At 39.0% G+C, this 14,510-nt stretch overlaps 1 protein-coding gene across 2 annotated transcripts in view; it reads left to right on the forward strand.

Moving 5' to 3' along the window:
- EFNA5 (ephrin A5) overlaps positions 1 to 14,510 on the forward strand; it is a gene marked incomplete at both ends in the record, with an annotated part of 275,648 nt that overhangs the window by 256,061 nt on the left and 5,077 nt on the right. Inside the window, 2 exons of one of the 2 annotated variants that reach the window (XM_079703257.1) lie at positions 13,632 to 13,697; positions 14,095 to 14,175. In XM_079703257.1, coding sequence (XP_079559383.1) covers positions 13,632 to 13,697; positions 14,095 to 14,175 — 147 coding nt within the window. The remainder of the gene's footprint in view (positions 1 to 13,631; positions 13,698 to 14,094; positions 14,176 to 14,510) is intronic. The other variant, XM_079703256.1, reaches the window with a different exon arrangement.

Raw genomic sequence — 14,510 nt, forward strand, 5'->3', positions numbered from 1 at the left:
GGTTTTACCTGCAGTGTTTACATCTTTCCGATTATAAAAACAAATTGGCATGACGCTGAATGTAATTATTACTATTTTTCATGGGGAGGACTCATCGTATAGCCTTTGTTTTGTGATAGGTCCTAATTACTAATTATATTTACTCGCGTGATTTTGTTATGCATAAGTCATATTTTTTGTTCAAGGCAGCCCTTGCTAGCCTTACAGACATATATACAAAATTAAATCCTGGCATTTTATTATGCTAGAGCAATTAGATGCCATCCTCATAATGAGAAACATGACATCTTCATCACTCTCCTCTGTATTTTCATGTTGTTTTAATGCAGGCATTTACCAGAATTGAATACTGTCTTTCAAGTACACACACACACACACACACACACGCACACACACGCACACATGCCTCTAACTGAATATCTGCATATCTCCAAGGAGCCCTGTGGGTGAAACCATGTATTCATCTTTTTTAGTTCTTAGGCCACTTTGGTTTAAGAGTAAGAACTGTTGCTTTTATGAAGTGCCTTTTTCTATAAAGTCAAAACCTCACAGCAGTGCACAGAAAGCCGATGGTATAAAGGAGCTAAGTAGAGTCTTTAATAGAGAGAGCTGGGTTGTAAGTGTTTTTGTTCCTACGGAGCAGATAGATTTGGCTCCATCTGTTCCATATTCATAACAAAGGAGTACACTTACAGGAGGGCCAACTTCCCCAGAGCCGCCTGGTAATGATCTTTTCACCAGAATGAAAGCATCTGAACCCAGTGGCTTGGCCCTGAGAAAAGCAGCTAGCAGGCTGGCCCTTCAGAACCCTGATTTCCTTGCGACTCAGGCTGACATTAATTTTCCCAATATATAGAATGTACAAAAAATTGATGATTTCTCATCTCCCTGCAGCACTGTGCAGTGACGAAGTTCAGAATGTGTAAGTTTTACCTCCCCTTCCTGTAACCACAAAAGATTTATAATTAGATAGTATGGGGGGAAGTTTGCACTTGAAGCATCTAAAGGTATCACAGGGGAGAGGCTGTTCTTCAAACTTTTAAGTTGTTTCTCTTCAGACTTTTTAATCTTTTTAAAACTGGGGTTAATGAATAGAAATATGAGTTACACCAAATAAGGAAAAACCCCTATTGAGTTTTGTAATTAGCAAAACTTCAAAGCCAATTTCAACTGAGACCTCTTAGATTAAAAAGATAAGTTGACCCAAGAGTACATACTTTTTCTTCTACTAAGCAGAAGAAAAATAAAATGAATTTTTTGCCCAAAATGCCATGCTATATACAAAAAAAAAAAAAAAAATTTCCTGTTAATATGACATATGGAATCAGTATCAAAATGTGATTCCTGGTATTAATATCATAGCTCGTGGATAGAATGCTTGTGTTTATATGCTAGCTTCACAGATTTCGTAAGAAATAGGAACATATTTTGAAGTATGGTTATCCTTTTCTCCATTCTGTGGACTTCTCAAATACTAGAAGCTTTAAAAACTACATCATTGATTTATTTACTATACTTCATATTAGAGTCATAATTGTAATGTATCAACCTTTTATTATCTCATCTTGGTATCATCTGTGCATTATCTGCTTGGCAAACGAGGCTTTCTGGCAAATCAGATAGTAAACAAATATCTCAAAAAGTTTGCTGCAGCAATAAAGTGGGCAAAGTTTTCATCTAGCTATGAGATTTCTCTGCATTTTAGCAAGAGGAAATATAAAAGTAATATTCAGAGAGTGAAAAACATAGCCCATCAGTCAGTGAAGATTTCAAGTTTCGACACCTTGGTCCCTTTGGGGGTTTTTTTGTAATATACAGACCTGAATATTTCTGGCTTATTCAGGAGCTAGATGCTCCTTTTATAGGTCCTAGTATAATTGGCAGTTAGGGATTTGTTTGTTTCCTGGTTTATTGTCTCTATCCCAATTAAACTGTAAGCTCCAGAAGCAGGAACCATTTTTTAATACACCACAGTGTTTCCAAAACTTGACACAGTGCTTGATACAAAGGAGGCATACAAAAAAATTTTTTTGAAGGAATAAATAAATGAAGTAAAAACTGAATAAGCCAGAGATATTCAGGATAGTACTTTGTCTTAAGAAAGATTATTTAAAGAGTTAGTTTGGATTTAAATTTTGATATTTGATTTATTAAAGCAACAAATTAAAAAAAATAATTCTGTAAAACATCAAATTAGTAAAACATCAGATTAGTTCATACATCTTAGTTTATACATCTGATGTAAAACATCAGATTAGTTTATACATCTTACTATTCTATATATAAGATGAGTAAATTTAAGTATTTGGCTCTATTTACAAATTTGGTTAATTAAACTCCTCTAACCATTAAAGATTTAATATATTTTCTTTCCTTTTTAAGTACTTAAGTTGACTATAAAACTTTCCAAGTACTTAAGTAATTCTTATCATTCATCATAATTTAAACTTAAAAATATGATGAGGTTTTAGTCCTCTTAAATGGTTTAAAACTGCATATCAACCTAAAATTTCACTTAGTCACAAGTCTAAATAGTTGTTCCATTACATATTTTAAATTGGAGTTACATGTCTGACATGTTACTCTAAATGGCCAAAGTATTCCTAAACTTTACAGCTTATTAAAGTTCCACATTCTCAGATGCTTTTTTTAATACGAAATTTACTAGCTCTGTGGTCTTGATTCTTCTAAAAATGCCTCTACTTTGTTTTTAAACTCAACTGTGACTAAAGTATGGTTGTATCCCCGCAGCACAATTGTGGGATTACGTTCTTATTTAACATTTGAGGTACCTTAACTTGCCAAGGCTTCTTAATGACTAGAGGGTTTCAGCCAGATGGCTTCACTCTCACCTTCCATCATAATCACCCCAAACATCACTTTCCTGTCCTTACTGAAAGCAGCCCGTGATCACCTGGATTCTAGCACCACTTGCCTTTATTCTCCTGTTTACTGGAGAGGCCTGCAACCCCTACTGAGGCTGGGTATTTGATGAGATTCTGCATGTCTTTGGCTTTAATGATGCCCACATTCCCTTCATTTACTTCTTATCTCTCAGACCACATATGCAAAAACATGAAAATAATACCTGCTTGAATTTTGTATGTCTCTTTGGGTTTTGGCTATCAAGTCACAATTTCCAACATCATTCCATAAGAAGGAGCCAGTAGAGAGGGCTGAGGAACCTTCCAGGAAAGGGGATTTAAAAAAAAAAACAAAAAACTTCTTTAACCACTCTCTTCATTTTTCTTTTTTATTCTAATCCTGAGTTTGTTTATATTTGGTCAACAAATCAGTTTGCAGCTATAGAGATTTTTGTTACCTGTAGACTAATCACATCTTTATCGAACACGTTAGGAACAAAGCAGTGGGCTCCCCAGAACTAAGAACCCAGCACAGCTCCTGCCCGCCGGAAACTCATAATTCTAGTAGCTACATACAGTGTAGCAGCCAGCTCTGAGACAAAACAGAATATGGGTTGTGTGCTACCAAGGGGACAGAAACAGACCAGTGTAAGAGCCCAGAAGGGTTGTGTGTTGGAAAAATGGAGAAATATCTCACGTGGCCAGAGCCAGCTGGGATTTTTAAGAGGCAAAGGGAAGGTCACATGAGAAAAGGGAGCCGGGGAGGTTCTGAGAGGAAAGATTGTTGGGACTAGCTGTTAATGTGGATTAAAGGAGGGAAAAGAATAGGAGGGAGAAAGAAGGAAATCAGGGTCAGGCAGATTATGAAAGACCCTGGCTGCTATCCGTGGTGTGATGCCCTGCAATGCACAGCCATTGACTTGACTAGAAATGGTCCTACCTAGAGACAACCAGAGCAAAGAAGAATACAGTCCCTATCGTTAGCTTTGATTTTATTCACTCCATCAACATAAATTCTTCATCAAGGAAAGCATTTTTGGTGTGAAACAAAACGTACAGTCCTGGTGCCTAAATAACTCCATCCTTGGTAGAACTCAACTTTCCAAAGAGAGAACACTAATTTGTTCAGGACTCTAGGGTTCCTTTAGGGGACTGCTGCCCAAACAAATGCTACTCCTGCCTAGATACGAATCATACCACCAGAGATGGCAGACAGTGGGGGAACCGTGACCTGCTGACTAAGAACAACCAAAGAAACGACTGATTTGTGTAGAGAGATATTTACCCAAATGTGATGCAAAAGAATATTAAAGACAGGAGTAGGAACCATTTACAGCAGCACAACATCCAGAGATGGGTGTAGGCATGGGTGCAGTGTTTGCACCGCCTCTGGACTGGTTTTATTTAGCGCCATCGCTGTAGCAGTTAGTCTGTGCAGCTGCAGAGGCCGTCTCAGTGCGCAGCCCGGTTGCTTCTCTACAGGATTTATGTCCTCATCTTTGGCAGTGTCCCTCTAATATAATCGCATGCTCACATTCTTAAAACGGGTTGAAAAAATGAACTCACAGTATCTAAGCATGATTTTTCCAAAAGGAACAGGGTCTTTCACTGCCCTTTCTGATTTCTCTAAACTCTCACCCCAGCTTCAGTGCACATCCTCACATAAACCCCTTTGCCCTCCACCCCCAACCTCCATACACACAAAACTATGGGAGAATCCAGTTTGTCTAATTTAGGCTAGAAATAAAGGGTCACACTTGTCCCCCTGGTTTCCCTTATGCCTCATAAATAACTTTTGTGTGTGTGTGTGTGGTATGCGGGCCTCTCACTGTTATGGCCTCTCCCACTGCGGAGCACAGGCTCCGGACGCGCAGGCTCAGCGGCCATGGCTCACGGGCCCAGCCGCTCCGCGGCATGTGGGGTCTTCCCGGACCGGGGCACGAACCCGTGTCCCCTGCATCGGCAGGCGGACTCTCAACCACTGCGCCACCAGGGAAGCCCAGAAATAACTTTTTGCCACAACTATCCAGAGCCGATCCTTTCCTCCCCCCCGCCCCAAATTTGCACTTAGAACCAGAGGCTGCTTGCTTTAGGGAAATCGCTGTGCAGAGGGAGCGATACGGGCAGAGCTGATGGTATCAATCTGTGGCACAGCGAAATGATATTCTAGATCTAAAGGGATCTGTCACCTGAGTTTCCAAGTGCAATATAGAAGTTCACAGGCCCTCTAAAGTTGATCATACTTCAACTTTTCTTCTAGAGGGGTAATCTCACAGGGAAACCAAAGCCTGTGTGCGTTAACCAGCGGACTGCAAGGCAGCAAACAAGTCAGAATGGGTAAACCAGGGAGAAAGTTCAGATCATCATTATACATGCACTCAAACCACTAACCCATGTCCTTTCCAAGGCCCTTCACCAAGGAAGATAAGGATGAAAGTGGTTATGAAAGGTTCAAAGAAATACTATTAACTTTTTTCTAGGAGTTTCTTTGGATTGTATTAACTTGATGTTTATTAGTAATTTGCTGTCTTGCTACATTAGTGCTGTATGATAATGACATTGTTTCTGTTAATACTGTACAAATGAGTAATGGGATTTGTGGCTTTCAATGCTTATCAGTTAACTGTCACCCCAATAGCATATCACAGAGATGACCCAAGGGCCCTGTGTCAAAGTAATAATAGAAATAGTTCCTCCTTGGGATTCTAGGAATTCTGCATTTGTCTGAGTTTTTGTTTTTGTTGTTATTACCTTTATTATGTGGCTTCTAGCTGAAGAAGAGTTTTTATAAGTGAATCATTTTTCCTGTCTTCTTTTGCCAGATTATACCTATTTGGTAGAGCAGGTGAAATTCACCAAAATCACCACAAACAAGAGACACAGCTATCTGACCTTAAAGACCTGGTACAGTCATTTCAGTAGTACTGCCTCAGGCAAGCCCAGGTCTCAGAAAATAGTTACAACACTCGTGTATAATACGAAACTTTTTTCTTCCCTAACTGTTCAAAGATGTTCAGTGAATTTCTGAAAAATAGTAAAATATCCAATTAGGAACTGAACTATATATTTCCTCGTATTTAAGGTTTTGTTAACAATTCAAATGATATCTAAGTGTTATGTTGCATTCTGTGCCTATGTGGGCTGGAATTTGCGAGTCATATCATGGAAGAAGATCAAGTCTAGGTTCGGAATCTGAGGTTTAAGCTGACTTAAATTTTTCTTAAAAAGAATTAGAAATGCTCCTTATAGAGGATATTTTAAAAGCATTCTCTGAAATCCAGGTTATTTTTTGGTCATGCCTTAACAGATATCAAAATACATGGGACTAGCCTTCCTCAATAAGCAGTAGAAACAAGTTTGTTGTCACTGTGCTTTAAAAAGCAAGTAAAAGTTTGCCCGCACCTCAAACAAATGTGTACAAAAACATGATAATGTCTTATTTGTTTATTCCTAGAAATCGCAGAAAGAATTTGTCCTCAGCCATTTATTTGAGGTTGCTAAGAAAAAGTAATTGATCTACCGAGGCTTAGCTGCTGGAACTTAAATAACACTTCGGTTAGCCGTTTGCAGGGAAACTTTGCCTAAGAGGGTAGAGAGATGGGGGGCATGGGTGTGATGGGTGGGTACCTCCTATTTTTTCTTTTGTCTGAGGCTGCACAGCTGGAGCTTATTTTACTTCTCTCACCCTGAACTCTGCTCTAATTTTTTGTCCCTGTTACAGTTCCCTGGTGTTGAAACCAAGATTTAGCTTGCAGAGTACACTCTACCTTATTTTATTGTTGGAAACACCCCTCTTCCTTTTCTAGTTTTTTAAAAAGAAACATCCCCAGAGCCATATCAAAGTATCTGTTGTTTACATGGTATTTTAAAGTTCTCCAAGGCTTCCACCTTTACTTAGTAACCTCGTTTCCAAGTTGTACCTCTGGGGCTTTGACCTTAACCTGCCAGTGATTCAAGTCTTGTGACACAGCAGGCTGTGGGAGATGAATTGTGTGGGCAGAGCAGTCGGCGGCTGAGGTTGCTCTTAGGGTGCAAGCTTGATAAACCCGGGGCCAAAAGCAGGTTATTAAAACGTGACTTTTAAATCTCAGAAGGTAGACTGGTGAGATGTATTGCATCGTAACTGGTGACTTTGTTTTTAATATGAAAATTAGGTACTGTGCTGCTTTTAAGAAGGGCAGATAGCCAGCTGCAAGTTGTTGCCGGGGTCTTCTTTCAAGAGGCCTAACTTTTGTTTTAAGACTTTTCCTGAGGATCTGGTAACCATTTTCCAAGAAGTCCATATGGCTTTGGTTACTCTCTATCCTATTCCCACCACTTCTTTTCCCCACCCTCCACCCACATACGCAAAATGGATTTTATTGACTCATTAAATTCTAAAGACATTTTCCGTAGTACCATTTGTTTAAATGGGCTTTACTTCTTCAGCATTTATTGTGAAAAGAATATTAATGCTTAATTCTGCCATCACCTGTCTAATTTACATATATCTATGTTGTATGTGAGACCACATGAAAACCTACAAAGGAAAAACTGGGCTGTGCTAACAGCTAATAGCCCATCTTTTCTTTTGACTTGCACAAATTAAGAAATATTGTCTGTGGCAAACACAATGGAAAACTGTGTTTTTAATACCCCCCCCACACACACTCATTTCTTTGGAAAAGCAGCAGCTGATTATTTTTTAAAAATAAAATTTCCCAAAGTACCCAGGTTGACAAGGGACACAGAAAAGGAGAAGGATTTGGCTTTTGGAATTACGATTTGAGGATGAATAAGGTTAGGCGCAGAGGGATGATAAAATGAACTAACGAGTACAGGATTGGGCCTGAAAATGTGAAGAAAATAGGAGAATCTCACCCCTCTCCTTCTAAACTTTCGGTTCCTTATGAAGAAGATTTGTTTCCTTGATTGCTTTTGAGTTGCTTAAGATCTCATGATGTTTATGTTTAATGTGATAGCCTGTGTAGAAGATAAATAGGAGTTTTTTGATACGAAGAGAAATTTTAACTTATTATCTAAAGTCCTCTTATTTCCGATGTTTTCAAGCCCATCTTTATATTCTATTTCTCACATTTGAGGAAGGGCATTCTCTCTTATGATTTAAGTTTACGTTTTGTATCAAAGCTCATTTAGGTTCCCCCAGCAATTTGGAGTTAATGTGAGGCATCATGCTAATTACGAGAAACGGCACAGGCTGGCTGCATTAGCAAAAGCTAAGTGGCATGGGAGGAAAATGAAAAACAGTTTTTAAATGCCGGAGTGAAAACAAATAGAGATGTCTTGTAGTGTGTCCTCAACAGCAGTTTATAATTACCTCTCTTCAAGGCCTGTTTTAAGTGGACTTGTACCAGTAGCTTGAAAAGTCAACTCCTAAGGGGTGCGTTTGTTTAGACATGGCAGCAGAATCAGGGAGGAGTTGCTGTGTGGGAGCCTTCAGCACAGTGCACTCCGGTGCCTTAGTCCTAAAGCCTCAAGTGGGCATGGGAAACCCTTGATTGCACAGCATTATGTCAGTTAGCTCTTGAGTAACAAATCACCCCCGGATTTGTGGCTAAGACAGCATTTATTATTTCACAATTTCTGTGGGTCATGAATCCAGGGGCAGCTTAGCTGCGTCCTCTGGGTCTGGGTCTCTCCCAAAGCGACAGTCATTTGAAGGCTCGGCTGAGAAGGATTCAATTTGTAGCTCACTCTCATGATTGTTTACCTGGATTCTGCTCCTTGCGGGTCGTTGCACTGAGGTGTCAGCTCCTTGCACGTGCTTGTCTGGAAGTCTCCCTCTGCTCCTTGCCATGTGGGCCTTTCCACTGAGAACCTCACAGTGTGGCACCTCGCTTCAGAAGGTGAGCAAGCGTGCTAAGGAGAAAGGAGGGCACAGTCTTTTACAACATAATCACAGAAGTGACATCCCATCACTTTTGCTGTATTCAACTCACCAGAAGCAAGCAACCAGGGCCAGCCCACTCTCAAGGGGAAGGGCAGACACAGAGCATGCATACCAGGTGCGGATTGTTGGAGCTAGGTCAGAAGTTACCTGCCACAAGCAGGATGCCGCCTCCAGCCGAGGGGCCCACAGTTAATTGTGATGTGAATGCTACAAATATTTGCAATGCTAAATACAGCCTTTGGAAGTACTGATTTGGAGGCATTGAATGTGGTCCCCTTTATGTATCAAATTGGCTGATAAGTGCTGAGCCATGCTCACCTGAGCCCCAGGAGAGCAAGCAAACAGGTTTTCAGGAATGGCTGAAGTTAGAGCTCCTGTCTGAAGTCATGAAACAGAGCGAAGATAAGCAGCCCTTTTTTAGCAGGATACTCCAGAGGGCCCCTAGATTATATTTCATTATGTGTTGTAAGGTTGTGATGGGTACTTTGCAGATCATTAGGGGGAAGGGACTCTGTGGATTGATTTATAAAGTTGCTATTAAGATCGTGGAATGGGAGGCTGTACTTGTTTTAATGGTCCCCACACCCCTACTCCCAGCTTCCTGACTCCAAATGTACATTTTCAGCAGTAAACTGAGTAAAGGGATATAAATTTGGATTATGTGACAAATGTTTAAGACATGAATTGAATTTCTCATTTTAATCTGACAAATTCTATTTTAAAATCCATATATCTTTTTTTTATGGAAGTATGGTCGATTAACAATGTTGTGTTAGTTTCTGGTGTACAGCAACATGATTCAGTTATATATATATTTTATATATATATATATATATATATAAATATATAAATATTTATATATATTTATAAATATTTATATATATTTATATATATTTATAAATATATATATATAAATATATATAAATATATATATTTCAGATTGTTTTCCATTATAGTTTATTACAAGATATTGAGTATAGTTCCTTGTGCTACACAGTAGGACCTTGTTGTTTATCTATTTTATATACAGTAGTTTGTATATTGTAATCCCAAACTCCCTTCCCCCTTTTCCCTGGTAACCATAAGTTTGTTTTCTATGTCTGTGAGTCTGTTTCTGTTTCGTAAATAAGTTCATTTGTATATTTTAGATTCCATATGTAAGTGATATCATACGGTATTTATCTTTCTCTGTCTGCCTTACTTCACTTAGTGTGGTAATCTCTAGGTCCATCCATGTCACTGCAAATGGCATTATTTCATTCTTTTTTATGGCTGAGTAATATTCCATTATATAAATATATACACATCTTCTTTATCTTTCCATCTGTCCGTGGATGTTTAGGTTGCTTCCATGTCTTGGCATTGTAAATAGTGCTGCTGTGAACATTGGGGTGCATGTATCTTTTTGAATTAGAGTTTCCTCCAGATATATGCCCCGTAGTGGGATTGCTGGGTCATACAGTAGTTCTATTGTAAGTTTTTTAAGGAACCTCCATACTGTTCTCCATAGTGGCTGTACCAATTTACATTCCCACCAACAGTGTAGGAGGCTTCCCTTTTCTCCACATCCTCTCCAGCACAGAAAATCCAAATATCATTATAGGAAGAGTTCAGGTCTAGGTTTCCTTCCCCTATTGCAGGTGAAGACCTCTTTTTGGTTGCTAAAGCTCCAATTTGGGAACTCAGAGATGAAATGTTATAATTCTTTTGTCCCAGTTGCTGTTGGTTGGCTTCTGGAGGACCTGTAAAGCCTGGATAAAATTCCCTCTGATAAACACTCCCGGGACACCCTCACATGCCCAGATGAAGCTCATGCAAACCTCAGTTACCACATGGATGCCTCCTGGTCCCTAAACTGTGTTTCCTACCTACGTCCCCAGCTGGGATAAGCACAGCACAAGGACAGAAAACAGTTTGTCTTACACATCTTTGCGTCCACAGCACCTAACAGGGCAACTGTACATAGCAGTTTTAAAAGTGTTTGAGTGGATAGATAAAGCTGCAGTAATATATAATAAATGGTAGTAATTATTTACTATCAGTTTCCAAACATTCACTATTAATTTTCTAAGGAAAACAGCGTATTGTTTTACCTAAAATAGTGTTACTTATTATAAAGTGATGTGTGTCTCTAGAATCATAGAGATCAATAATACCGACCTCCTGACAAAGGCCAGACACATTTTAAGTTTTTACTCCCTCATGTCCATCTTCAATCTTGCTCATAATTGATCCCAAGAGGATTTTCTTTATAAATTTACTTGTGTGACTATTACATTTTTCAGTTCCTCTGCTTTGTTGTTTAGGTGTGACTAGTAAAGCACTTTCATATTACCTTATATACTGAAATATTACTAATAATCGCTCTTATTAAGTGGTATAAAGGCACTCTCTATTTGTCAGGCAAGAGGTGTGGGGTTAGGAAACCTGGAACAGGACATGGAATAAAGCCACACTCCCAGTTTTTTAAACCTTGCATAAAATATTGAGTTTTTCTGACATATGGGAAAAGTTTTTATGCCTTCTGGTATTATTTTTGTTTTTCAACGTGGCAAACAAGGAACCCAAGTTATACTGACTTAGGTTAAGATTTCATGAGCTCAGGTCGGAGGCTGTGGAGTCAAGTGACTTAATGTAATCTGCACTGTGTACTCACATTATATGTTTATATTCTTTGTTCATCAGTCTTTCTAAGGATTAGAGTATAATAGTCAAACAGCATCATAAGGTATCAGTCACGTTATCATAGTCATACAGCTTTTCTGGTGATAGAGAGGAGATGAGGAAGTAAGGGAGAAGTTTGATGGGGAAGAGAGGTCTTTATATAAGTACATTTAATATTTTTAGTGTACAGAATAACATAGCTCATTCAGTAACTAAGGCTAATTGTCCCTCTTTGCGAGCTGGTGAGAGAACTCTCTTGAATTTTTCCTGGACAGTTTATCATTTGTTGATGTTTAGTTATTCCAGTGTGCCCGCCCCACAATGATTTTTATGTCCTGGATTTATAGAATTTCTCCTATATATAAATCTGAAAAATGTGTGCTAACTCTAAGAAGTTCCCCCACTAAAACAAACATTTGATCTTGCCTTGAGCCTGTTATATCTTACAGTATCAGTTAAAATCAGCTATTGCATGTGGTAAATCAAGTTCACAAGGCTTGCAGTAAGTTCTTCTCAGCTCAGAAATCCATAGCACAGCAGCGTAAATATCCATGTGTCACTTTTTCACACCACCTCTCATAAATAAGATATAAACTATCTCAAGAACCCATGGTTTTTCTAATGAATTGGAGTCACCTATGTGTACTGTATTTGTGACATGCACATTTGCAGTTGGGGTCCACAGGAAGGACATCATTTCCTGGATCAAACCACAGAGTGCAAATATTGTGCCCTAAATAACACACTAGTTACTGTAAATGTCAGTAGAGGGAGTTTTTCCGACTTTGATTTAATGAAAGCCTACAGCAAAGCCAGCTGTTAGCACTTCTTAACTGCTTGTCAGAGCGAACACGAAGATGGGGAGGGCTGAAAACATCTTTTCTGTATCTACTTCGGTCTAAGAATGAAGAGAGTTTTCAACAGGTGTTGAATAGCGACACGGGGGTCCTTTCCAGCTTGACGTCTTTTAGGTGGTGACTTTATAAGTTCTCCTCCAGGATGTGGACCTGGAGTTACATGAGGAGATTGTTGGGAAATTAGTCTAGAGTTTGCATCTTGAATCCTCTCACCTGCAAAATCAGAATTTTAGTTTTCTGGGCTCACCATGAGGGACAGGAAGAATAGAGGAGGGAGAAGGCACACTGAACACCCGTCCTCTCTTTGTCACTGAGGCTATTACCAAACTAATTGTGAGCCATGTGTGTTTTGACTGATATCATCTGCTCTTTCTGAACAAAGAAAACACTTGAAGCAAACACATAGGGAGGAAAGTATGCAGCACTCATGTCTGTAATTTTTGTCATCTCTAGAATGCATGTGTAAACATATGTGTGATTGTTAAGGGTCTTACTGCCTTGGAAATCCCTTTGACATTATGCTGGGTGTACAGAGGGGAGATCATCTTTCAAACGCAGGGGAAGTTTACAGTCTTATTATCTTGAAGAGGAGAAGAAAGTTTCTTCCTCAAATGATTTATAACTTGAAACATGTTGTCATGTTTTGGTAAGCCCACTTTATTAATTCCATCCTTCTCTGTGGCAAATTTTTAAAAATAAATGTACCATTGCAACCCAGTACTTTCTCAATAGCATATTGTACTTATAACAGCCTGATGGAAGTTGCTGGGTTCGGTTTAGTCATACAGAATGTGGAGCCAAGTTCTGAGTAAAACCTCTAATTGAATTACCTGCAAAGCACTGACAGACAGGCTTTCAGGACAGACAGAGCTTTGCTTTCCCCAGCAGAACTAGGTCATGTTTAAGTTGGCCTTGTAACTGTTAACTGGATTTTGCCAACGCTTACACCCTGGGCTCTGGTGGCTGCGGGCCCCTTTCCTGCAGCAGAGGAGGAGCTCTCTATGAAAGCAGGAGGACTCGCGCGGCGTTATCTTATTTTAGAGAAAACTGATTACAGATCAAGTTAAACGCAAGAGCCTTTGAAATAAGAATCCAAAGTATTCTTCTGTAGACTACCAATGTTCTTGCATGATTCTTTCTTTATTGTATTGCAAAGGCAAGATAGGTATAGGAAAGTAGCCCTTTCGATAGCAGTCAGTCAGTGTCAGTCTGAAAAGTATTTGTTTCATCTTCTGGGAAGAATTAGAGTAAGCGCCCATTGTTCATGAAAGAATTTACTGTGGACCATTTGCATTTGAAAATGAATAATCTGGTGGTGTTCTCTCCTTTCTCTTTTGCTCTCTGTCTTCTCCACAGCCTCTGCAATCCCAGATAATGGAAGACGGTCCTGTCTAAAGCTCAAAGTCTTTGTGCGACCAACAAGTAAGTTCACTAAAATGAGCTTCCGAGGGTGGCTTCACTGCGCATGCTCTATTGTGTGGTCTGGTTCACAGCGGTAAAACTTTTTTTTTAATTGTAAATCCTGTGTGGTATCTGTTTTGTATTATCAACATCCATGTTTCAGTTTTCATCATATTTTTTCTCATTATTTTTCATGATGCCTTTATTTTAAGTACACAGCAGTTGCTAACTTGTTGTTTCTCAGACTGTTGTACGTGCACAGCAAATGGGAACAATATTGGCATTTGGATACATGCCACTGATTGTAAAACAGTCTCTCCATAAGTAAAAGGAAAAATTAGAAAGAAAAAAGAAAGAAACGGGAGTTTAAGGGTGTCTTCACTAACATATTTGGCTGTTATCTCTATTTTTGTTATAGATAGCTGTATGAAAACTATAGGTGTTCATGATCGTGTTTTCGATGTTAACGACAAAGTAGAAAATTCATTAGAACCAGCAGGTTAGTATGCTTAGAGAATCTCTCTTAACAAATGCATCTCTCTCTGGTGCTTCAGTACTTTTTTTCCTTTCTTCCTCTCCGCATGTTTGCATGTTACAGTTGCTCTGCTTTTGCTCATTGCTAGCAATGCTAATATTACTTATATTCTACCTCATTCCTCCAGTATCTCTGTGTAATGCATGTTAGATAAATTATGACTTTTCTTTTTTTTGACATGGGTTTGATACAATGCAGTATCCTAGTATAGAAGCCCCATCAGAATGCTAAAAGTCTCACTACTTTTTTACCATATCCTCTGAGCATGCTGGTGAATTACTGTGACTATTAATGGATCT

Source organism: Hyperoodon ampullatus (genome assembly GCF_949752795.1).
Source record: "Hyperoodon ampullatus genome assembly, chromosome: 4".
NCBI classification, from domain to species: Eukaryota; Metazoa; Chordata; class Mammalia; order Artiodactyla; family Ziphiidae; genus Hyperoodon; species Hyperoodon ampullatus.